Source organism: Sabethes cyaneus, chromosome 1 (assembly GCF_943734655.1).
Source record: "Sabethes cyaneus chromosome 1, idSabCyanKW18_F2, whole genome shotgun sequence".
NCBI classification, from domain to species: Eukaryota; Metazoa; Arthropoda; class Insecta; order Diptera; family Culicidae; genus Sabethes; species Sabethes cyaneus.
Window position 1 is genome coordinate 125984038 of NC_071353.1, and position 26967 is coordinate 126011004.

The following is a 26967-nucleotide window of genomic DNA, read 5'->3' on the forward strand; positions in this document are numbered from 1 at the left end:
TCTTCATCCCGTTTCCCCACATTAACAATTCTAATTACACCATAAACGTCAACACCAGCGGCACATTTCTCGACACCTAAGCACACTGACTGATGCTAGCGGGTAGGGTAGGTAGGTGGCCTGCTCTAGCAATGAAAATCGCGTAGTAATCGCATTACAATTTGCGATGTGATTGATGTTAAGACCCTCGCTCAAACGCTCTGTTGGCACGCCGAGAAAGGATTAACAAAGCTCCTCCGGGGCGACCTGTCAAATTGCCCATTGGACCGGGGACCGAGTGGACCGCACTGGACCTGCTGCTGGCTGCTGCCTGCAGGCACACGTTATAGTACCGCCGGCATCACCTGTCCTAGGACGCGTACATCGGCGAGCGGATGGTGTTAAAAAATATGGTGCGAGAATTATTTTAATTGCCATGTCATTAATGCTAATGAGTACGGCACGTCTCGTTTGTAACCGTACCGGTAAAGTGTAATGCATGGGCATTGGAACTACCTACTTGATTATAGTAATGACACCTTACACAACTGCGTCCCGCCATTGCATTGGAATAATTCAGAACCAGGCAAGCGCCTAATAAGGTGAAAGGTTGAACAATGTTTGTAAATATAAATGTTGAAGGTGAAAAAGTCTAGCCAAGCTATTTTAAACTTGGAACTTCTGCCCACATTTGACTCTTTGAAAGCTCATTATCAAAGCAACAACTACACCGCAGCATTGCGGAGTATTCCAACGACGCAGTTTTCCCCCAGCTCGGCTCGTCGCTTTGTTTGAAAAATCAGACACAACCTAATAGTCTGTGTGGCAATGTTTGCAAATTTAAGTAAACCGCAACAACGCAGTCTACCACGTAACGTGCTCGGGATTGGAAAGTGGAAAGCTACTGAAACATGAGACCCTGGTCGTGCTCCACACCTCATGCCATGCCATGCCATGCCGCGCCACACCACGCCCGATCCAGTCCGATGGCACGCTCCCTACTATCGACTCGAGGGAGAGTCATAACGTTCAATATAATTGAATTTACAAATCATTAGAGTGTGAGGATATCCAGCTGTGGCTTCCATGACCAAATGCTCAATTGATTGGTTGGGGACTGGTCGTCGTCGTCGTCGTCGTTGTTGAGTCGACGATGTCATGATCCTCGCTCGATGTGCCGCAATGTCTGCTCGAAACTGGGTCTGCTTTCAAAAGGGGTACGGGAACGGGCGCAACATAGTTGCCACACAAACCCAGGGCGGCTTATTCTTCCGAAGTTGGACAGGTGGTTTTTACTGTTATTGTTGTTGCAAAAATAATTGAATTCAACATAAAATATTAAACAGGACCAAAGAAGAAGCATATAGAGAATTTTTAAATTATTCGACGTTGGCAACACTGCTCTACAAGCTGCCGTGTGCTTCTTGGAATCCAATCTAGGAGGTATTTGGCATTCAAAACAAGACCTGGCTGGTTGCTGGAAGCTAGAGCTTGACGTCCCCAGCAGATAGACAGACAGCGCACTGTTGGTTTCATAAACGTGAGCTATGTCAACGCGGACCCGGCTGGAAATTTAAAGCAAATTGAGCATAAAACCGCGCTTCCCCGGGCTTCCGTCCTGCCACGGCACGGTGCTGCTACCTACTACGGGCTGACCGTATTGATTAACACCATCTTCTGGTGGTGAACGAGCTTCGCATGAAATATAAATCTATTTAACTGCATCGATGAATTTATCATAATTGAATTCGACAGCAGCATTTGCCGGGACATGGCAATACAGCGAACTGCAGCGCAGCGGTCCGCTCTGCTCGGCTACTGGCAGTAGTTTGTCACTCGAATGAAAGCCAGAAGCTGTTGGTCGGAAGGATATAAACTAGGACGGTGTTTTCAGTGGTAAACATTCCAGTGGTTTCCTCTTTCTGTAGACAAGACTGTTTTCGAAAAGCAGTTAAAAAATCAAACGCAGCTATCCGAACGGGTTTTTCCACGCCAAAGTCCCCTGCTGTTTTGTTATCGAGCAATTAAATTGGTAGCAATTTGCCGACTGCAGCCTGAAGTCAGTGTCAAAATGATGGTTCGGTTGTAACCTTCGGGTTCGGGTACGGGTAGTGGTAGTAGTAGCCTTGCTGCAAGATGTGATGATCGTGTTCCTAATTAATAACGATAGGGGCATTGGTTCCATTCCCTGCTTGTGGAGCCGCAGCATGTTAATGTTTCTGCAGCTGGTCGGCGCACGGTCGGCGGTTGCCTCGAAGGACTGAGACCTGCTTCGTGAGTGATGAATAGTCTAACAGGATTGGAACGTTTAAACTGATTTTGCTTTTCGCTCTAGGCAAGGTAAAACGGGAAAAACATACCGTCTATGTGAAACTATTTGTGACACTTTGAGCCCAGCCTGGTGGAGCATATTTAACTGACACTCGGTTGGTGGTATTTTAACTAACGACCTTTTAAGGCATAAATTTTAAATTTAACAAGTTTTTTTTACATATCTTCAAAACGAAAATTTGATTTTACAGAAAAGTGACTTTAATTTCTACACACTTAAGAAAAAGCACCGAAGTGGGCTAAGTTTTGTAGAGATTAACAGCTGAGTGTTCGGTAAAGATCCGTAAACATCGATATGCACCACCGAAATTTTCACCAAATGCTCGGGTGTCCAAATCTCGGCAAGTTTTGCCGAGTTTTTTAAGTGTGTAGAATACGCTAAGTCTGTTAAAAGAAATGAAAGTGATTGCAGTGCCAAAATAACCTCTAGGGACAACCGCAATCCAATCGAAAATTATGCCACATAAAATACCTGAATCAGTTATTTTTCTACAGTTTCAAACTCGTGAAATCAGTTTTTTTTTCATCATTACATGTAATCGGCTTGATTAGTCCATATAATTTAACTATCAACAAATTGCGCTTGAATGCTTGCGGTGTCATTATGCAAATAATGACGGTCATTACAGCCAGCGCACATAAAGATGTTCGTTCTCCTGTCGGCTATCACTGACAGCCAGTAGTTGTCTTCTGAAAACGTACCTACATATACAACAATAAAACCGAACAAATATGTTTTTGTAATTGATCGTTAAAATGAACCGCTCGAGCGGCGATTAAATGCTCCTAAAATGCAAGTGTGAGTTAGGATTAATGGTGATTGTTTCGTTCCGTAGTCTGCTCATTACATTCGTATTGATATGTGCGCGATTCATTTTAATAAGGATAATTTCTCTATCAATTTCGTCAAGAAACTCATCAAAAGGAAAATTGCAGCTTTATTTGCTTAATTTCAGGAACATATATATGCTGAGAGCCCATCGCATAGGTACTGGTGAACGTTATTTTTAAGTTGAATGTAGAATTCTGGTGAGGAGTAACTCAATTAGAGAATGGCTAAATAACTCAATAACTCGCATCATTAAACCAATAACACTACAGAGACTATAGATTTTGATACATTTTGAAACAAAGCGGAGAGTACCATCATAAATAAAGGTAACTCTCCGCTTTCGTTCAAAATTTAGGTTTTTTTGAGTGTCTCGGTGGCTCTGTAATTTATAGTCTCTGTAAACGACACTCATTGATAAAGGGAACTGCAGCAAAACTGTCATCAAACAGTGTTGTTGAATTAATGATGACAAGTATTCGCGAGCAACTGAATTACGTTGGCCATTTTCTTATACCAGATTCTCTACATCCAACGCTTACGCTATTGACACAAACGAACGACAAACAGCCACCATTGTTAGGTGCCTACATTCTGCTACCTACACACTCCTAGTAACTCAGTAAATCGCGAGTACTTGTCATCATTAAACCAGATCCTCTCTTTAATGACTGTTTTGCTGTAATTTTCGTCGTCAACGAGTGTCGTTGCATTTCGTCTGTGCAGGAAATTATTAGTACTAAGGTGTCGTTCGGGAGCATACGAGCAAAGTTAACTCAGAATATCGGGACTGTCGATATCTTCTAAAATCATTCTACCCAGGAACATGGCTTGGAAGTTGGCACATCTTCTTCCAAGAGAGTCTCCAAATCAAGTAAACGGTAATGTTCTTAATATGGCGATAGGTTTCTAGGAGTTCATGCCATGGAAGACTGCATCTACGCCACACTCCGTTTTCCATTTTGCCAGCAAAATTTTACGCTCAAAAACCCCAACCACTCATCGGTCAGCTTCCTTTAGTGTCCATGAGTCATATCCGTAAAGGGCCACCGAGAGGATTAGTGTTGTCTAGAGCGTCAGTTTGGTGCGAATTTGCGAACTGCGGGACTTCAACAGACTACGTAATCCATAGAAAGCCCGATAACCGGCTGCAATTCGTCGTTTCACTTCTTGGTTTACAACGTTATCACTTGTCACAAGCGCACCAAGGTATATAAATACCTCAACTACTTTATATTGTTCCCCATCCAGCTCTACCTCAGCACCAACACCGTTTGGACTCCCACGTTCCCTGTCAGCAACCATCACATCGTTTTGGCGGTGTTCCCAATCTTGCTGCTCACCATTTAAAAGGTCTAAAGGCCTCTTCCACTGCTCTACGGTTGTCTCCGATCTCCGAGTCCACAAACAGGTGATGAGTCTGCAAATTTTACTCCCAGAACTTGTCTAGTAACTAAACATGGGGTAAACATTTCATCCGTCGTCGAGCGACCCTCAAGAAACTCAGTTTGGTAGCAAAAGACTTCGCTAATGGTCTCAGTCTACAGAACAGGATACGGGAAAGCACCGTATAGGCAGAATTGAGCAATGTAATACCTCGATAGTTTTTACATTCGTGTAGATGTCCTTTTTTTGAAAATGTAACAAATAAGGCCATCCAACTACCAACTACTCCTCCGGCATTTGTTCTTTCTCCCAGATTCTGACAACCCAAGTAGCACTTGTAACTAATCATAAAAATAAAAAAATACAAAAAGGTTGCACAGCAGTTACATTTAGGATACTTGTAACGAGTTAGGTTACATAAAATTAAAAATAGTTACTTTTTAGTTTTCTAGTGACAAAAATCTCAAAAAGTTACCAGGTAGTTACCAAATGACCAAATTGAAACCTTTTTTTCGAACTGTCAACAACTTGGTCGTCGCAAAACAGTCACCAATCAGTTACGAGTTACCAAATAGTTATCAAGTGACACAAATGAAACCTTTTTCCAAACTGTCATCAACTTACTGGTCGCAAAACAGTTAATTTTCCGTTACGAGCAGTTACGAAGTCATAAAAAGTCGGCTAGTAACATTTTCGCCACAACTTGTTCACGGTTCCTTGTAAACACAACGGAACGGATTAAGCAAAAACTAGATCTCAAGAATTTTACTAATGGTACAGATAAACAATTGGTACACGAGTAGTAAAATGCTCTTGTAAATGCGTTTATTTACTTAATTGATGGTACTTGGAATCTTCTCCGCACAGACATTGGTATTAAGTAAACAAATTTTGATTATTCTCAAACGTCAAAACGATCAAGTTACATCGAAACGAAACCGGTAATGAAAATAGGTTACAGTGTAACATAGAAATGACGACATAAGAAATAAGTGACCACAATAGATTTAATATTGGTTACCGTAACCGATAGCGTAACCAGGTCGAAGGCTAAGGTTACGTGCAACTAGAATGTAACTGAAATGTAACCTTCTATGATTAACACTGCTGGTAAACTGTTTTATTCAAACTGAAACTATTCTTTGATATTAAATTAACACTTTCTTTTCACAACAATCACAAAAAACACCTTTTCCCGATATCTATGAACAATGTCTGCTTAAAATCATTTCATGCAATATGCCGAAAACGATACAAAACTTCAAGGAAGATGGTGTAGTAGTTAAAACCAAAGGCAAAATGGCTATGAATTTTACTAAGTGATAGCGAAAACAATTTGTTTTTTAATGATTTCTCTGTGAATGCTCCACAAATTCATTATTGCTAAGAATAAATTTAAAAAATCAGTAAATTAAAATTAAAATTTTTATATTAGTACATATTTGTTTTACAAAAAATCAATTTTTCAAAGAGGTAAGTAACGAAAAGCTAGATTAAATAAGAGCGCGTGAATTTTTCAAAGCTAGAATCATGCATTTCACCATAAATTTGAAACTGCATTAAAATTTGTGTTGAAATAACAAGCGAAATTTATACAGTCTTCTATATTCAACAGTTAAATTTACTGCTCGACGTTGACAGCCATAGATTGGAATAAAAAACCTGCTGCATTGTTTTCGCTATGCAATAAAAGTTTCAAGATAACTAATTTGCCACCAATTGAAAGTCAATTTACAGTTTATGTGTAACTTCAATAGTAACCATTTTGTAACTATACATGTTACATATTGGTTATTGAGTAACTGTTAATGTAACCACATTTAGTTACATAAGTTGCGCTATTTCGGTTACACAACTGTTATATTTTAGGTTACTGTAACCGAAGTTTTACATTTAAATTTGTCGCATATCAGCCGCTGCGACTCAATTGTGACAACGTGTGCTACTTGGGAATGATGCGGTGGATTACTTCGTACAGCCGAACGCCTCCCGTTTTTAGAAGTTCAGCCAGGATACCGTCCTTCCCAGCGGCCTTGTCGGCTTTCAGCTCACTGATTGCCCTCTTAACTTCTTGCTGTGTTGATGGCTCCACACTGGCTGGTGGCTTATCCTGTTTGTGCTGATCTCCGTGTTTACCCTTTCTGTTCAGCAAGATCTGAAGTTCCCCTTCCACCTTGCTGATACCGCCGTTTTGTCAGTAAGTAGGTTGCCAGCACTATCATTGTATATCACAGGCATGGCACAATTCCTCAATCTCACCCAGTGTTACCAGGTCGATTGCCCATTTTCCCGCTGCCCAGAGCTTGATTTCCCGCTGAAATCCCGCTGGCCAGGATCAATTTCCCGCTAGAAATCCCGCTGAATCAAAAGTCATATTATTCTTTCGTTTCTGGTGCAGAATAAAAAAAATATTTCAGTAAGGCTTGCATTTGAAATTAGGATGATCTGCTGAAATAGAGAGGTTGCAATTGAATGAACATTATGCAAATTTACTGCATTCATGTTGACAAAGTTTTTGGATTCAGGAAACAGAAAACGAAATATTCTGTTATCCCTTATATAATGACAGTTTACTGCGAAATTTCGCAAGAATTATAAGATTAAGGAGTCTAAGAACACAGGCGAAAATTTCGAAAGAAGCTTTTAGCACAAATTCTTTTTCTGTGTCTAGCTATGATAAAAATCATGCAAAATTTCAGCAACGCTGGCAAATGGTTATGGTTTTTGGTGACAAAAGAAGATATGTTTCAATCTTTAGAAGCACCCAGAATTCAAAAATATCTGTAAAGCGCATCGGCTCTTTGTTCTCGCCTTTATTTTGCTTTAGCACCGATTTGTTTTGGTTTTGTTATCATACAAATGGGTATATAGCAAATTATGGGCCCTATTCTGTAAGTCACGTCGAGTGTCACTTTGCTCGAATAGTCGACTTTTGGTACTATGTAAGTCATACGCGACCCAATTTTGTCGATTAACACGACTAAGTCCATCGCCAAAAAGCTAGTGACTAAACGGTTAGCAAATGACGCCAGAGTAGCTTTGTTTTGATCGTGCATTGAGCTTCTATGTTGCCCGTTCTTCTTGCACTCGACACACGACAGTGACTGAGTCGAGCCGAGTTGCTCGACGTGACTTACAGAATAGGGCCCTATGATGTATATAGATACATAAGTGTTGTTTTGTTTCCAATTCATGAATCAGTTGGATTTTGCCATTGGCAACGAATTAGTGCAAAACGGATTGGTTTGGTGGTCTTCTTTTTCAGTAAGTTCTAATGAGTATTTGTCAGAACTATCCCATTCTAGGCAAAAACCACGGAATTTTATAATCAACAGAATATACTGAACCATCTGCCAATGCATGAGCAGACATTAGAATGTCACTAAACGAAGTTTTTTGCTGTCAACCTCTCTTTCAGCACTCTTTTGCCTACCAAATATCGCTAAATCAAGTTCCCGCTGAGTTATTTAAGAAAACCGCTAGATTCCCGCTAGCCGCTGTTTGGTTATTAAGTCCCGCTGTCCGACTTGAAATCCCGCTAAATCTAGCGGGAAAACCGCTGATCTGGCAACGCTGATCTCACCGTTTTGTAGAAACTCCTTGTGTCGTTGCTGGCGAATCTCTCCTCTTCGCCGGCGAGCACGTGCTGCTGCAAGTAGTTTGTAAAGTTTTCTGGCCTATTCCGCCACCGCGCCGTCTACCGTCAACCACTGGATGTTAAAACGTAGCGTCCTTTCAGTGCGAGCATTCGCCGCATTAACCAACTTTGCGCAAATCTTACACACGATGAGATAGCGGTCTAAGTCCGTACATCGATGACATCCGAAAAGTGTCGACCGTCAATCAAGACATGATCGATATGAGAGCTAAAGTCCCCATTTGGATGCCTCCGGGTGTGTTTCCGAATACACAGACGGAAAAAGTAGGAGCTACAGATGGCCATTCCTCTGGCCGATGTGAAACTTATAAGCCTCAGACCGCTTTCGTTGGTCCACAGATGAAAGCTATGACAGGACGAAAGAATCCCTGCTTCTTGCTCTGCGCATTTCCATCTCCGATGATGATTTTCTCGTCATATTTTGGGCGCTCTCCATAGGTCATTCCGAAAAACTTGCACTTAATTCTCAACAAACATATACGATCATCTCGTTTACCTTGCTTACCTGGTTCAAATACATATTCATTATTTATCTATTAGATAAATCGATTACTTCGAACCTTTGTAGGGAAATGAGGTGAGCTCCATCATCATCATCATCATCATCATCATCATCTCGGGCCTCCGCCGGATAACTTGTTGGCTTTGCAACACTACGAAACCAACGTCATGTTTTGCCTTTCTGTCGCCACTGTTGTAGATGTAGTACTTGAAAAAAGTTTTCTGAAATAGTGTCTACTGCACGAATCTCCGTTTCTCCGGAATTTAGCCATCGAACTTCCTGAATAGCAGCGAGCTCCACTTCGAGTCGATGCAGCTCTCGCACAAGCAAGCTAACTCGTGCCGGTTCATGGACAGTTCTGACATTCTAGGTTTTAATTCCCCAATCATTATCCATCGATCTTTTCCTTGTTTTTAGCTGTGTCCCATGCCGATTGATCCGTTACGTATTTCCATATTCATTTTTCGTGGTAACTGAGAGTTTCGGTATAATACCTTACCGGGTTACACTATACTATCCTGCTGATGAGTCTGCCATCTTAGGCTTAGCTTGCGGGACTCAGCGTTTCATATTTAGCCGCTCGCTCCGAGACAGACGCGCTTCGAGCCGCCCCTCATCTAGAGAACAGGCGCTTTGGTTCGCACCTCCTGGCTTAGCTGATCCAGTATGTACATGAAGCATTTCCAGGTATGGCCATCGATCGTCATCATTGACTTAGATCTTCGAGGAGGCGCTAGGTAGAGGCTTGAGAGAGCCAGCGTGTCTATCCCGACCGACAGCCAATTCGCGAGTGTGATGGACGCGCTGTAACAAATATCCCACCATATAATAACTAACAGCTACAGGCACATTTTCACGGTGAAAGGAGCTAAAAAAATACTTTAGGCGTAAAAGACCCGCAGTCAGGTGGCCGGAGTGCTGACAATACATTTACAAACAGGGAACAGAGCAGTGGTCCAAGGTTACTTCCCTGTGGTACGCGATGTTATAGTCGCGAGTCGAAAAACTCGGACCCGAAGCTCACGCACCCGATTAAACGCTGCTTTAAGGTCCGCGTACACCGCATCAATTTGTTCTCCTTCATTCATGTTACGTAGGCAGAATGAGATGAAATGAACAAAATTTGTAAACACTGAACACGTTGGAAAATGAACCATGCTGGTCTGAAGAAATTTAGTGTTGACAGCTAGCGAACAAAGGTTCGTTCACAATTATCTCGAGCACTTTAGAACTGGAGCACAACGATTATAATCCCTCGATAGTGTTCAACGTTGCGCTCATCACCCTTCTTAGGGTACCGCCAGAGTGCAAACGATCTGCGACGCTACGCGACGCGACTTTTCTTGCTGCAGTTTTATGCTCAGCCCATATTCACCCGAACTAGGACTATGCATTTTGCAACATGTGGGCGAAGTCGTGTCGCGTTGCAGTCGCTTTTACTCTTTTTTTTTAACGAGTAGGGAAATCTGCTCAGCACCTTAGAAGATACGGTACTATCAGACACCTGAGAAGATAACTCAGGGAGTGGGGTTTGGTATCCCGACCCCCTAAAACCCTACTCGAGTTTCCAGCCTCGATCCCCCCCCTAGCACCACCTTATCGGTATTACTTTAGGGAGGGGCTATTGTGCTTAACGCACCCTCTTAAATAACTATTGGACTACGGTAGTTAGGCTATTTACTCGCCGTTGATCGGCTCTCCAGCTTTTTTGTAGCTCAAGTACAATCTGGGTAGCAGCCGCATTGACCGCTCCCCAGACCTCCGAGCTAGAACACATCCCTTGGACTAAGTTGTTTGGAGTAGTGTCCTGTCCACTCACTGCCTGCATGTTGCTTCTCGCGCCCACGAAACGAGGACATATAAAGAAAACATGTTCTGCAGTTTCCTCAACGTCCACGCATTCGGGACACGCGGGGGACTCCGCATGCCCGAACTTGTGCAGATACTGTCTAAAACAACCATGCTCTGACAGAATCTGTGTCAGGTGGAAGTTGACTTCGCCGTAGCGCCTGTCGACCCACCCGGATACTTCCAGAATAAGTCGGTGTGTCCACAGGTCCTTTGTGGAATCAGACCATGCCCGCTGCCATGTGGTCATCGAGGCCGATCTTGTGGTACTCCGTATGCCTATAATTCCACGTTGGTTATAGCCCTCAACGTCCTCACTGATGATGATGCCAATAGGCATCATACCCATCATCACATTGCGTCATATGAAACTGTGCGAAACGCACTCGCCACTCTCAAGCACATGAGACTATAGGTACTTTCCAGCTTACCTAGGTAGCTTTTGGTTTCTAACGCCGATGACCACACCGGTCCGCCATACCTAAGTATGGACTGGACCACGTTGGCTAAAAGCCTCCGCTTGCTGCCATATACCACAGAGCTATTAGACATCATACGAGACAATGCCGAAATAGCTGTGGAGGCCTTCTTGCAGGCATAATCGACGTGGTCCCCGAACTTGAGCTTGTCGTCGACCATGACTCCCAGGAGTTTTAAGGACCGCGTTGACGAAATAGTGCAATCCCCGACGCTGATATTTGCTTGCTGCACCGACTTGCGGTTGTTCACCACGATAACCTCCGTTTTATGATGCGCTAGCTCCTGTTTCCTGGAGCGCATCCAATCTTCGACAATGTTTATAGAGTGGGCAGTCGTCAACTCAACCTCTCTGATAGATTCACCGTAGACTTGCAAGGTGATATCGTCCGCAAAGCCGACAATCACCACCCCTACCGGGAACTTTAGCTTCAACACCTCGTCATACATGACGTTCCACAACACCGGGCCCAGTATGGAACCTTGCGGAACCCCTGCGATGATTGCCCAAGTAACAATTTGGGTTTTATTACACTCTTATAATAGCATTTAAGGCCAAAATTAGTCTTGAAAACCGCCATAAGAGTACAATAAAACTCACATTGTTACTTGGGTGGAACGCACTTCTGACCCTCCTCCGTGTTGCAGCATAACACCCGATTCTGGAAATAATTTTCCAGAATCCTGTACAGCGACACCGGCACTTGGACGTTCCGAAGCGAGTTGGCTATGGAGTCCCAGCTAGCGCTATTAAACGCATTTCTCACGTCGAGCGTGACAACTGCGCAATAGCGGATACCCGTCCTCTTACGCTGGATTGCCACCTCGGATGTCTTAGTGACAGACAAGATGGCCAAATAGGACTAGGTTTTGTCGCTTCCATCTGTCCGGGAAGCGTCCATCTTCCAAGCATCTACTCCCTACTAGCACAGTCGTTACAAAACAGTTCTGATAACTGATTTAGGACTAATTTCAGTCATAAATAAGTTGCTGCAACAAGAAGTACCAAAAGTGGCTCATTACTGCTCCGTATAATTCGGGAGCCTCCAAAATAGCCGCTCTAATTGCCCAATTAGTGATTCCGTCTGGTTCCGGTGCTTTGCTCACCTTTAGGAATTTAGCGATCTCAATGATTTCCTCGTTCGTAACCGTCGTTTCCTCCCCGACCTCTAAACCGCCGTCGCCCACGTTACTTTGAATGTTCGGCTGAGAGGCCGACCATCTTACGCTATGGTCTGAGATAGTGGAACGTTGGCCATGGAACGACTCAGCGGCCTGAGACCAGGGCCTTGGCTCGTGGCGCGGAAAGAGACCCAATGATTCGCTCCAGCATCTCTGGTGATCGCTCTGCGGGTGCCATCACGCCCTTGGTCTTTGCCATTACGACCCTGTAGGCATCAGCCCACGAGTTTGCATTGGCACTAGCACATAACCTTTCAAAGCAGGCTCGTTTACTAGCTTTTATCCCACTCTTAAGCGCTGCGCGTGCAGCAACAAGTGCTACACGACATTCAGCCCTACCTTCGTCCGAACGAGCTCTTTGCATAATTCTCCTCGCACGAAAGCACGCTCCGCGGAGCTCCGCAATTTCAGCTGTCCACCAGTAAGCCGGTGACCTCCCATACCTAAGTTCCTAGGCACGCTCGCGACAGCACCTCAATCAAATGATCAGCGTTCGGATCGGGCATACCGCGATCACCGCCTTCGCTTTTACTCTGTACGGGCTCTTATGTACAAGGAACATAACTGAATCCTTCCATAGGGTAGGGAACTTACACTGCTGGATTGAAGCATTGAACAATGATGAAAGAGATATAGCGAGAACAGTAGAACACTTTCTCAGGATGCAAGATGGAATACCGTCGGGTCTAGTAATCATTAAATTTTCGGTGGGTCACTAAATAAGAATACACACTTTCAGCTTGGTTAATACTCCTGGTGTCGTTCTTACGGCCCGTAAGTTCCGGGGTAAATAGATTACACCGATGCTCAGATAACACTAACGGGCACTAACACTTACACCCTTAGCTACTGAAGTGTTTTGTAAATCGGAGATGGGTCAATGGAGCAATTCAGCTTATTGGAGATCACGATCAACACGTCACCGTTGCAGGATTGTCTGCTGTTCTGCTAGTTACGATAACCTATAAAGACGGAAAACGCGCTCCCGAATAGCTGTTGCAAGTAAATTTTCTCGTGAAGCCAGGTTTTCATTAGAATGATTATAAGAATAAGAAAGTCATCGATTTTGGTTCGAAGTCCACTCACGTTCTGGTAGTAAATCAGCAGCGGGTTCTGCTGCGGGTCGAGCACAGAATGTTGAGAGTCCCGTTTCGTCCTATCCTGGTAGAGCTACTTGGAGATTCGGTGAGCTACCTAGACTAGTATGTAGTATGCTACAGCAAACGTGTTAAGATTGATGGAGAGATCAACGTGTGAAACGACACTTGGGTCACTGGAAACGCAGTGTGTACCAGAACTAGTGTGAAAATAATCATACTGATACTGATACCTGCCAGGAGACTACGTTCCGTACAACTAAACACTAGATGGGGGCGTCTGATGACCGTTGGCAGGAAGAGCTCGATGGCGACAGAGGGAAAAGAGGTAACGTTGCTCATCCGCACGGCCGACTGTGAAGTGGTGGGGATGCTCATAGAGTCAGAAACAACTACACAACTGAATCCAAAGTCATCGCAAGAATTAGTGTGATCCGTGGAGTGATAGGCATAGGCGATGAGACGGGGTTCGATGGTGCCCAATAATTAATATTTTTTGAAACGATGATTCTACAATTGATGAAGGTACACGGGTACCAGCGAGCCACACGCCCTGGCAGGTGTTACGGGTTCAAATCCGGTTATAATCTCTGATTATAGCTTGGTTCGACCCATGCACCTTCCAGCATTGGACAAAAGATAGGAGTCACAACGACAACTTGTTAAGCGTAGCTACCTATTACCATCCCCCCTTCCTTTCCACTCTTCCCTACTATTCTCCAAAAAAATCCTTCTTCATTACTTTCCCTTACCGTCCCTTCATCAATTGTAGAATCATCGTTTCAAAAAAAAATATTAATATATGCCTGACCGTATTTCAAGGTCATGACTAAAATCACGAGTTTGGTCAAGCCCAATAGTTTCCAACATCAGTCACAAACTCTCTAAAGCAAAGACCTTCAGGCCAGGTTTCCATATTCAGTGCGAAGTCCCGTAATTTTAGATCCATCACGATTTTAAACGAGATGAAGTTCATTGCAAACAAGTCAGCATAATCTTGGTCAAGGGAATGACCTTGAACGGTCCATCGCACTACAAATATTCCTTTACCAAATCAGTAGCTGCTTCCGTTTTGATGCTAGGGTGAATTCTGGACAGGCATAGCCAGAATAATTCCTTCGGAGTTTAAACAGCGTCAGCTTCAAAAGTCGATGGCTTCGTACATCCAAGGAGCAGCGTGGTAACCCTTGTTAAAGCGCTCATCGCGACGACGTTTTGTCGGAGGTTCCCCAACAGCAATTCTTTGGGCTAGTTAGTGTAGACAGACTCCTACACTTTCTTAGAAATCTGTTCCGTTTGCTTACTGTTGGCTTGCTTCAAATCACTAATGACCTCACCATGGTTGGCAGACTTAAAAGAGACAGCTTGGCTAATGGACGATAAAGCCTATTTAAAGACAGACGTTTTCATCAATTCGTCGCACTGGTCGCACATTCAAAAGAGATTCTTGTGCTCATGACGCACTTTCATAACAGACGAGTTCTATCGTACGTGCTTCGCATGATTGAATTGCCCACAAAAGCCGACGCAGGTGATTATCTCATCAATTTCTTCGGTTCAGCGATTTATCGCAATGATCGCGGATTTAGATGCGAGACTTTCTACTGGTGACCTCCGAATTGTTACTTTCATCTTATAATTCTCTCATCCTTACTTACTTACTTAATTGGCCTAACATCTTATGACAAGGCCTGCGTAGTATAATTTCTCCATCTATTTCGGTCCATGGCAACTGATCTCCAGCTCCGTGGGTACCCAGTACGCGCAAGATCTCGCTCCACCTGGTCTTGCCACCTCGCTCGCTGTGCCCCTCTTCGTCTTGTTAGTTGTCCGGCATTCTAGCAACATGTCCTGCCCAATGTATCCGTCCAGCTTTAACCACTTTCTGAATACTTGGTTCACCGTAGAGACGCGCGAGCTCGTGGTTCATTCTTCGCCTCCATACACCGTTCTCATGCACTCCGTCAAAGATGGTTCTTAGCACCCGCCGTTCGAAAACTCCGAGTGCTCGTAGGTCCTCTTCTAGCAGTGTCCACGTTTCGTGCCCGTAGAAGACAACCGGTCTAATTAGCGTTTTGTACAGTGTGCACTTTGTACGGGGGCTCAAATTGTTCGACCGCAAGTTTTTGTGGAGTCCGTAGTAGGCCCGATTTCCGCTGATAATACGTCTTTTAATCTCACGGCTGGTATTGTTGTCCTCTGTTGCCAGTGAGCCAAGGTATACGAACTCGTCGACTACCTCGAACTCATCCCCGTCGATTACCACGGTACTGCCCAAGCGAGCCCTGTCGCGCTCGGTCCCGCCCGCCAGCATATACTTCGTTTTAGACGTATTTATCTTCAATCCAATCTTCTCTGCTTCGCGTTTCAGTCTGGTGTACTGATCTTCCACCGCCTCAAATGTTCTGCCGACAGCATCCACGTCATCAGCAAAGCAGATAAATTGACTGGATTTATTGAAAATCGTGCCGCGCATTTCGATCGCCGCACGCCTTATAACACCTTCAAGCGCAATGTTGAATAGCAGGCAGGAAAGACCATCTCCTTGTCGAAGTCCCCTGCGAGATTCGAATGGGTCCGACAATCCACCCGAGATTCTCACACAGCACTGGATCCCATCCATCGTAGCCATGATAAGTCTAGTAAGCTTACCCGGGAAGCCGTTTTCGTCCAAAATTTTCCATAGCTCTTGTCGGTTTACGCTATCATATGCGGCTTTGAAATCGATAAATAGGTGGTGCGTGGGGACTCGGAATTCGCGGCACTTCTGGAGGATCTGCCGCAGGGTGAAGATTTGGTCCGTTGTAGACCGACCCTCCATGAAGCCAGCCTGGTAACTTCCCACAAATCTATTGGCTATTGGCGATAGTCGATGAAAGAGGACTTGGGACAGCACTTTGTAGGCGGCATTCAGGATAGTGATTGCTCGGTAGTTCTCACAATCCAGCTTATCACCTTTCTTGTAGATAGGGCAGATAACCCCGTCTTTCCACTCCTCCGGTAGTCGTTCCGTATCCCAAATCTTAATTCTCTCATCCATCCTTTCGAAATTTCATCTTTTCGGTATGATGCTGAATTTAATTCTGTTGTTTTAAATTTTTCCTTCATTACAATGAGTAACTTGACCAAATTGGTGAAGCATTGTCTCTGTAATCATTTGTGAATAAGCAATTATGTTTTGAGCCAAACCTAGAAAGTCTGTTTATTGAATGATAAGAAAAATCGCATATATTTATTACAATTTGAAATAAAATTGTTCCTTACCGATTAATTTTTCCTTACCGATGAATTTTCACAACCTAATAGCACATAACCAAACCTCTAAACGACAAGAGCAATGACTTATGACAGATGCAAATAAGCCCGCAGAATGTTATGATCCTTCAATGTTATGATCCTTTCGGGAACACTTCACTGAAATCGTTTCAACTCTGAATATTTACACCGGCGGCCCCATTACCCGCACTAGCGCACAGGATCTCCGCCTAGTCCTCTCCTTCCTCCCTTACACCCGACCAGGCAACCTTGCCGATTTCGACGAAGCTGTAAACCTGCACTGGCCATAAAAAGCGACTGATGCGACATCACAATCGGCGCACATCGCGTCCGCTATCTCTCGTCCTCTCCATCGTGGCGTGGTACTGGTAGGTAGCCAGGTAGCTGCAAGCAAAACCGTTGAAAGCCCTTTTTTGGACGGGAAGCTGCAAAATCGTTCCGAACAACGCGCGCCGTGGCCACAGCCACAGCCGTCAGCCAGTATGTATTTTCCCTAGATGTCAACTCGTATAATATCACCATCGCCGTTTCGATCGGCACGATTCAAGTTGTGTACCTTCGCGGGGAGTTACGAATTGTATGGGAATCGAACAAGCAGCAGACAAAACGTGAAATTCTCTGACTAGCTATGACAGTCCTGCAAAATAAGTACATACACAGTGAGCAAAAAAAAATCCTCATTCAAAACAATATTGCAATAAATCGTACTCGGCTGGCCAAAAGTGGAAGTCGAATTAATATCAATAAATTTTTGCCTTATTTGTGATGATGGCGGACATTGGCAGTCAATCTCGAATACCTAGCTTGCCCGGAGAGATGGTTTAAGGATCCTGACGAAAGCCTTGACTGTTTGATGATGCATTTTTTGAATTCTATGGAGACCAATTTTATCAGGTCAAATATTACGAATCGTTTACGAATTAAAAATTCAACCAACAATCAAGTTATTGTTTCCCAAAAATCCCTTTGTTCCTGTGTAGGATTTTTATGCTGCATGAGAAAATTTTACCTCAGGAAAAATTCTTTCAATTCAAACCAGTTTCCTTTTTCGGTCATGCCGTTTTTTGCTGTAGCCGACGACTCTTCCTCGCAGTGATGTTCATTCGGTGCGTTGCACCGTCTTGATAAGTGACTTTTGCTTCGCAGTCATGCAGTCTTATGTAATTTCTGTTTGTTTTGAACGAACGAACTGACGATTCAATGTTTCAAAACAAGAAACGACTTACCTGACTAGTAAGTAGTTTGCTCCGATCAATCGACCGCATTAGTTGCTTATATGTGCAATGCATTGTATGCGGTCGCGACAAATTGCTGATATCTTTCTCGGGACGACCTTCACCATAAAGGCAAGAGCAAGAATTGCCTGCGTTCGCTCTTTGATGGCAACATCCTCAGTGGAGGAATTATAATTTTATCACGTGCAATTACCACGAAATCAACCACCTTAAAAGGTTTTCCATCCCCAATTGGCCCGACTGTTTTGGAACTGTCGAGAGCTGTTAAAGCAATAAATAAGCAATTAGTTCCATGCATTTCTCATGTTTTTTATGTTGTTTCATGTTTTTTTTCTCTCTTGCCTTTTCATTTTACAGCTTGCAACTGCAATGGCCATGCGCGAAAGTGTCGCTTCAATCTGGAACTGTACAAACTGTCCGGACGGGTTTCCGGCGGAGTTTGCAGCGACTGTCGGCACGACACGACCGGCCGTCACTGCCACTACTGCCGCGAAGGCTTCTACAAGGATCCGACGAAGGCGATCACACACAAGAAGGCATGCAAGCGTAAGTATATTTGCTTTTGAAGATCTATCAGTTTACTATCATTTGGCCTGATGGTTTTGTTTCGATGCAATGTGCACATTCTCGTATTCATGTTAAACTTTGATTTACCTACGTTGTGTGTTGGTGATTGCAAGAAAAATTTTACTTTCAAAAATGCTCATAAAAGTGCTATTTTACATTGAATCGATTCACTTTTACTGTAAATTCCAAGCAATTATTTCAATTAGCTATTATTATTACCGTGTAAATTGGTTCTTATTTCATCAAATTTTTAGCAAATAGCTTGTAAAACTACTGACTAACGGGGACTTTACTTTCCAATTGTATTTCAAGGATTTGGTTAAATAGGAACTGGTTTACGTGGTGGGCATTGTGTCCCATAACGCTGGAATGTGTCAATAGTTAGATTTGTTTTAAACAGTAACTGAAAACATACAAAGCAAAGCCTAGGTGCTACATTCCGTTATCGAAACTTGCCCTTCTGTTTTTTTTGACGTAGAACTACGTCTTACCGCAGGGTGTCAATCCAAAATGTGGATAAAACCCAGCGTCACGAAAGAATGAAAGATTTTGAACGCTATAATAGCTCTGCCAATTATGAATGGATTTTCATGGTTTAGATACCGATCGACTCATAAAAGATGTAGCAATTATGTGAGCAATTAATAAAAATTACCGAACAGTTTCAAGATAAAATTATCCCATACATTTTCTTTGTGATCGCCTTGCCCCACAGGCAGGGACGTCAGTTAAATACACCATCTGTTTACTGTGATTTCGATTACTTTATGTTTAGAAAAAAAAGCAACAAAACTCCCTCGTCCCAATAGGTCGAAGATTCTTTACAACGTTTAGAGTTCTACTAATTTGATATCTGTGCTTGGGAAGTAGGCCAGAAAGAGTGATAAAGTCCTCTCGCCCTAACAAGATTTCTTAAGACTGCGACAAACCTAGTCCAGTTTGACGTCCTGAAAGTAAACAATTTTGTTAAAACATAAAACCACCCCTCCATTCCAACCTAGTTTATTTTTAAACATTGAATCTAGTCCAAATTGATGTCCTGAAGGTGAAACGTCACAGAAAAGTGAGCAGCAATCCTTTCCTTTTGCTAGATTGTATCCACATTCACGACTACTAAGGCGTGATACACAAATTACGTAACGCAAAAATTCCGGTTTTTTACCCCCTCCCTCCCCTATGTAACATTAAGTAACGATTGGCACAACCCCCCATTAAATTACGTAACGTTAACCAAACCTTCCCCCTCCGTACCTCAACATTCAATAAAAATGGCTTGAACCGCATTTTTTTTTAATTTTTAAGAAATTCAACCCAATTCGCAAGATTAGCAAGTTAGCAAGCTTCATATTAAAAACAACAATCAGGTATCGGCCCATGTTAAGCTTAAATGGTAAAAAAGCAAAGCCATGGGTATAAACGTCCTGTTGATAACTTGACCCTTCTTTATTTGTCATTTGTCATTGTTTGTCATCGTTGTTTATCGACAGTCTTCGCAGCCGGCTATTAGAGTATAGGACAATTACGGGGCTAGTGCAATGATCCTACTGGCTCTATAGCAGCATCTCCTAGCCGAGATTCGAACATACGACGGCTTGTTAGGCCAGCATCGTACCCCGAAGCAAACTGGGCAGCCTGAAATGGTCTTCAACCGTAATAACTGGAAATTTAGTAGGATTATCTTCAGCAGCTACAAACCATAATTTTGTATCATAATTTTCATTAGTATAAACCGATTCACTGTTTTCCACCTCCAACACGTCCTTTCCTCATTTGGCAACTGCCTTTTTGGTATTCATAAATTTGTTACGTAACTATTCTCATGACTCCCCCTCTCCCCTATGTAACAACAAGTAACGCTAACTCGACCCCCCTCCCTCCCCTCTAAGCGTTACGTAATTTGTGGGCGAAGCCTAAGTTGCTAATATTTGTTTGGTTTTTGTATGGGAAAAAAATGAAGGAAGTATTTTTGCTTTTGTTTTCAAGCTTTTGACAATGGGTTTTCGTGTAAGTACGAACAGGATTAAAAATATCTTTAGCTTTCGCGACAGTTCGGAACTGTTGTCTTAAAAGGAAACACGGCTGAAAGGATAATTGTGCATGTGACGTAACGCAGTAATTCTCAAAGTGAGGAAAATAAGCGACTCTTTTATCCGAGAATAGTTTTGAATGTTTCAATTGCTGCTTTGCGTCAGTTAATTGCCAGTTAATTTCTTTCGAAAATGATGGAGAAAACAAGGCAGAAGGGATCCATAGTAGTGCTAATGTTTATTTGACCGTCAACTCAGTATAAGGCAGTAAGGTACAAAACATTTTGCAAACAAGTTAAACTTACTTAGTAGCCTTCAATCATTAAAATGAATAAAACGATCTGAATTCAAAGTCAAAACTCTATTGAACTTTTGAGTTAAAAAATTTCAAACAACTGTCATTCGGCCCAATTAGCGAATCAACTGAAGTGCAGTCGTGACCCAATTAACGGATTCAGGCTGTACTCCGATTCTGGCACTGGTAATATTGAAAAAATATTTGTTTTTGGCATCACAAATTACATAAAATACATACCAAAAATACGATACCATTATTTACTATTATTTACTTAGCGCGATTTTACACCACACATATGTCAATATGGTGTGAAAGACATATCAAGGTTTCTTCACAAAAACCCGCCTTACGTAGTTCTACGTCAGCTACGCTGTTGTGTCTGGGATACAACCTTTCTGATTTTTTATACACTCAAAAAAATCGACACGTCGCATCCACGTGAAAAATCATGTAAAATTCTGTACAGCAACTTACGTGAACTTCATGTACTATTTAATGGGAAAATTGATAAAATTTACCGGGATTGCACGTGAACTGATTAGTATGACTGCGTGTTACCAACAATTCACGTAAATGTTACATGAAAAGTGTGATGGATGAGAATTGCCTATGTTTTCACGTATACTTGACGTGCTGATTTTTTGAGTGTACGACAGACTTCGCAGCCAGCTGTTAGAGTCAAAGGGTTTGCAGTAAGGCGTATAAGTGCGTTGTAATCAGAGATTACTTTTGTAATCATTTACAAATCAATTAGGTAATCAATGGTAATCAGTAGAGTAATCAATAATAATCTTAAGTAATCATTGGTAATCATGATTAATTTATAGTAATCACAAGAGATTGATTACTGGTAATCAGAGGTAATCAGTAAAATAATCAAAAGTAACTTTTTTCAAAGCTGCGTAGTAATCATTACTGTTGGAAACCCCTTGGTTAGAGTGCAGGACAATAGACCAAATCAAGGTGACGTCATCTGGCAGATACTGGCGCCCTTGTTTACAAACAGACCGCAGAGTCCAAAAAAGTTTCACCTGTTTAAACGGCAAGTTTGTTGTTTAAACCGAGTTTAACCAGCATTAGGACTAAATTTAAAAGCCAATATGCCTGTAAACTGTTAAAACACTCGCTACATTCGCTATAAACGAAAAGGAAAATTTTCCAAAACGTAAACAAGGGCGTCAGTATCTGTCAATTGACGGTATAATGATTTGGTCTATTGCAGGGCCAGTTGCTACGATCCTATTGACTCTAACAGCCTCTCCCAGTCGACTGGTTATTAGGCCAGCATCATACCTCGAGGCCAAAAGAAAACATACGATGATTTTAATTCACGGTAGAACGCTGTACTCAGTTTTTTTAACGACGTATAGCAGTCGGCTTATTTTTCTGCTGGAGAAGAATAAATATTTAATGCGAAAGATGTAGATGTACTCAGTTTAACGAAATGGTTTGTTTGAAAGTGAACAATTTTCAAATTTTCACATTTGTGCTTTATTGATGAAAACGGAACGGAAGAAATTTTTTGAACAGATGGAACTTTCAACAGAACTAAATTTTTTGAATACCATAGAAAATTCGATGAAGTTGAAATGTATACTGGTCGATTATGGTTCTCAATTTGGGTTCTAGATGGCACTCGCATACACTTGCGTTTCTTTGGAATTATTTCAATATTCCTACCAACTTACTGTCCTTTTTACAACCCAATCGAAATCATTTTTGGACTGATTAATTAGCATTTAAAGCAAATTTATAAAGAAAACCGTCCACCAGATAGGTGCTTACCAATAGCAAGAATAATGGAATATAGAACAATATTCGGAATATTTTATGGCGAACTTTTTTAAAAAATGTGGCTATCTGTGGGACGGGTGATTTAACCCAACGATTGAAGAATCGTGACTAACAGACTAACGGACGAACAAGGTAGCGTGCAGCGCCTTGAAGTAGCAAGTGCCTGCACAGTTTCGTCGTTTCGGTTAGTAAACAAGTTAGATTAAACTTCTCGTTCAGCGTACAGTGGTCCGGTTTCGAAAAAGTGCGAACATTAGTAATTGGGTAAAATATGTGTAATTTTTCAAGGGTAGTATCTTCAGTGAAGTTTAATATTAAAATATAGCCCATCTTCCTGCGCTATCAAAGTGACCGTGGATTCACCGTGGACCGTGGACATTGTTATACTATAACAAAGGTTTAAAAATTAGTCGAAAAACACGAAATTGATCCGAAAAAATCTCCCACATGCCAAATTTGGTTCCATTTGCTTGATTAGTACTCAAATTATAAGGACATTTGTATTTCATTTGTATGGGAGCCCCCCTCTTAAAAGAGGAAGGGGTCGTAATTCACCATAGAAAAAATTTCTGCCATCTAAAATTCTCACATGCCAACTTTGGTTTCATTTGCTTGATTAGTTCTCGAGATAAGAGGACATTGTCATTTGGAAGCCCACCCTCTTAAAGGCAAGATGGGTCATGACTCGCTTTCTAAAGAGGAGAGGGGTCTCAATTCACCATAGAAAAAAATTTTGCCTCCAAAACCACTTACATGTCAAATTTAGTTCCATTTGCTTGATTATTTCTCGAGTTATGAGGAAATTTGTTTTTCATTTGTATAGGAGCCCTCCTCGTAAAGTGGGGAGGGGTCCTAATTCAGCATAGAAAATATTCTTGCGTACAAAAACACCCACATGCTAAATTTGGTTCCATTTGCATAATTAGAGTTATGAGGAAATATGTATTTCGTTTGTATGGGAGCCCCCCCCTCCTAAAAAGGTAAGCGGTCCTAATTCATCATAGGAAAAATGGTTGTCTCCAAAAACACCCACATGCCAAATTATGTTCCATTTGCTTGATTAGTTCTCGAGTTATGAGGAAATTTGTATTTCATTTGTATGGGAGTCCCCCGTCCTAAAGTGCGGAGGGGTCCCAATTCATCATAGAAAAAATTTTTGTCTCCAAAAACACCCACGTGCCAAATTTGGTTCCATTTGCTTGATTAGTTCTCGAGATAAGAGGACATTTTTATTTGTATGGAAGCCCACCCTCTTAAAGGCAAGATGGGTCATGACTCGCTTTCTAAAGAGGAGAGGGGTCTCAATTCACCATAGAAAAAAATTTTGCCTCCAAAACCACTTACATGTCAAATTTAGTTCCATTTGCTTGATTATTTTTCGAGTTATGAGGAAATTTGTTTTTCATTTGTATAGGAGCCCTCCTCGTAAAGTAGGGAGGGGTCCTAATTCACCATAGAAAATATTCTTGCCTACAAAAACACCCACATGCTAAATTTGGTTCCATTTGCTTGATTAGTTCTAGAGTTATGGGGAAATTTGTATTTCGTTTGTATGGGAGCCCCCCCCTCCTGAAAAGGTAAGGGGTCCTAATTCATCATAAGAAAAATGGTTGCCTCCAAAAACACCCACATGCCAAATATGGTTTCATTTGCTTGATTAGTTCTCGAGTTATGAGGAAATTTGTATTTCGTTTGTATAGGAGCCCCCCCCTCTTAAAATTGGGAGGGGTCCTAATTCACCATAGAAAATATTCTTGCCCTCGAAAACCTTCACGTGCCAAATTTGGTTCCATTTGCTTGATTAGTTCTCGAGTTATGAGGAAATTTGTATTTCATTTGAATGGAAGCCCCCCCCCCTCCTCTTAAAGGGGAGAGGAGTCATAATTCCCTTTCTAAAGTGGGGAGGGGTCCCAATTTACCATAGAATAAATTCTTGTCACCAAAAACACCCACATGCCAAATTTTGTTCTATTTGTTTGATTAGTTCTCGAGTTATGCAGAAATTTGTGTTTCATTTGTATGGGAGCCCCCCCTCTTAGTGGCGGGAGGGGTCTCTAACCATCACTTTCCTGACCACCTTTCCTGACCCCAAAAACCTCTACACGCAAATTTTCACGCTGATTGGTTCAGTAGTTTTTGATTCTATAAGGAACATACGGACAGACAGACAGACAGAAATCCTTCTTTATAGATATAGATTTCATCCGACATAAATTGTCTTAAAGAATAATTAATGTGGCTGGAAAAAATCCCCTTGAAAATGCACAGTCCAGTAGAGAAAACAGTATAGGTCTCAAGATACTGTCTTGGAGGACTCCAGAATTATTACACAACCAGTTAGATTGTGACGTTCCAGCTTCATAGCAATTTTACGATCACGCAGTTACTATTTTAACCATACATCCATCGTGACAGATACTTCGAGTTTATCACACTTAGCACATAATATCTCTAGATCGACACGATCGAATGGCGCTTTCAGGTACAGCGTCAATCTGGAGACGCCTATCAATCAAGCAAAAAGAAGTGAACTTTAATAAATTGTTGAATTATTATTTATTCTATCGATTTTTTTATTATGGTCGATATGAACCAAATCGATCAGGATGATTTAACAGTAAAACCTTAACATTTCTACTTACGGATATATGCATTTTCAAGTCAACAAAGCTAAATAACTAACTGGTTTAACTTTTTATCAAAGCAAGCTTTATGAATTTGGAAACCATTAGGAGTACGTAATAAAACTTTAATTACTGTTTTAATTACTTTAAGTACTGTGATTCCCCAGTTGACCGGTAAACTCACATTTATTTCTCCAACGAGCTATTACGATTCCAACAAATGCTCGGGACCTCTTCGTTACTCCAACAGTAGTAGTAGGTAGTAGTAGTAGTAGTAGTAGTAGTAGTAGTAGTAGTAGTAGTAGTAGTAGTAGTAGTAGTAGTAGTAGTAGTAGTAGTAGTAGTAGTAGTAGTAGTAGTAGTAGTAGTAGTAGTAGTAGTAGTAGTAGTAGTAGTAGTAGTAGTAGTAGTAGTAGTAGTAGTAGTAGTAGTAGTAGTAGTAGTAGTAGTAGTAGTAGTAGTAGTAGTAGTAGTAGTAGTAGTAGTAGTAGTAGTAGTAGTAGTAGTAGTAGTAGTAGTAGTAGTAGTAGTAGTAGTAGTAGTAGTAGTAGTAGTAGTAGTAGTAGTAGTAGTAGTAGTAGTAGTAGTAGTAGTAGTAGTAGTAGTAGTAGTAGTAGTAGTAGTAGTAGTAGTAGTAGTAGTAGTAGTAGTAGTAGTAGTAGTAGTAGTAGTAGTAGTAGTAGTAGTAGTAGTAGTAGTAGTAGTAGTAGTAGTAGTAGTAGTAGTAGTAGTAGTAGTAGTAGTAGTAGTAGTAGTAGTAGTAGTAGTAGTAGTAGTAGTAGTAGTAGTAGTAGTAGTAGTAGTAGTAGTAGTAGTAGTAGTAGTAGTAGTAGTAGTAGTAGTAGTAGTAGTAGTAGTAGTAGTAGTAGTAGTAGTAGTAGTAGTAGTAGTAGTAGTAGTAGTAGTAGTAGTAGTAGTAGTAGTAGTAGTAGTAGTAGTAGTAGTAGTAGTAGTAGTAGTAGTAGTAGTAGTAGTAGTAGTAGTAGTAGTAGTAGTAGTAGTAGTAGTAGTAGTAGTAGTAGTAGTAGTAGTAGTAGTAGTAGTAGTAGTAGTAGTAGTAGTAGTAGTAGTAGTAGTAGTAGTAGTAGTAGTAGTAGTAGTAGTAGTAGTAGTAGTAGTAGTAGTAGTAGTAGTAGTAGTAGTAGTAGTAGTAGTAGTAGTAGTAGTAGTAGTAGTAGTAGTAGTAGTAGTAGGGGAAAGCCACCATCATTTCAAGGACTTGCCAATGTATGTGGGTAGAATTACAGTAGATCCAAATTTGATTATAAAATGAATTTCACACAAATGCTGTTACAGAAGGGCCAAAAGGGATTGGGCGGACCCACAAGCAGAGGCACTTGTGCGCATTCCGGGGTTATAAGAGCCGCCTTCCAACATTAGGATCGTTCCATGTAATAATCAATTTCGCTGTACCAACTTTAACCCACGTGATGATTTGTTCGTTTTGAATTGAGAAGTGCCATATTTGCTTCAGACCTTAAGGATTCAGGTCGGCAATCCACTCCATCATCCAGCCTTCCACATTTATGATTTCAATAATAATACTGTTAATAATATGATATTAAGATGAAATGTGGTATATATAGGTAAAAATAGAACAATCTCACCAGCAGTCCTTCGTATGAAATAAAGTAGCGTCCTTTGAGGTTCCATAAGTGCTTCTAATAGTTAATTTAATTTTTCATTCTGGTATCCATGTGCAGTATTAAAATTCGTTTTGGCCAAAGTTTTTACTGTATAGCAGTAGATGCTTCTTAAGCTAAAACGAAAAAAATAATTAAAATAACTCATTAGGCTTACCAATTAGCTAGGCCGTGTGGCTCCGCCGTCTGCCCAAAACCTCGGTTTTGAAGTCAG

General features: G+C 41.7%; 1 protein-coding gene across 1 annotated transcript in view; it reads left to right on the top strand.

Moving 5' to 3' along the window:
* The window catches only part of LOC128746200 (netrin-B-like), a 192853-nt gene that overhangs the window by 154328 nt on the left and 11558 nt on the right, over positions 1-26967 (top strand). Inside the window, exon 2 of the mRNA XM_053843245.1 lies at positions 18158-18346. Within this exon, the coding sequence (XP_053699220.1) occupies positions 18158-18346 (189 nt within the window). The remainder of the gene's footprint in view (positions 1-18157; positions 18347-26967) is intronic.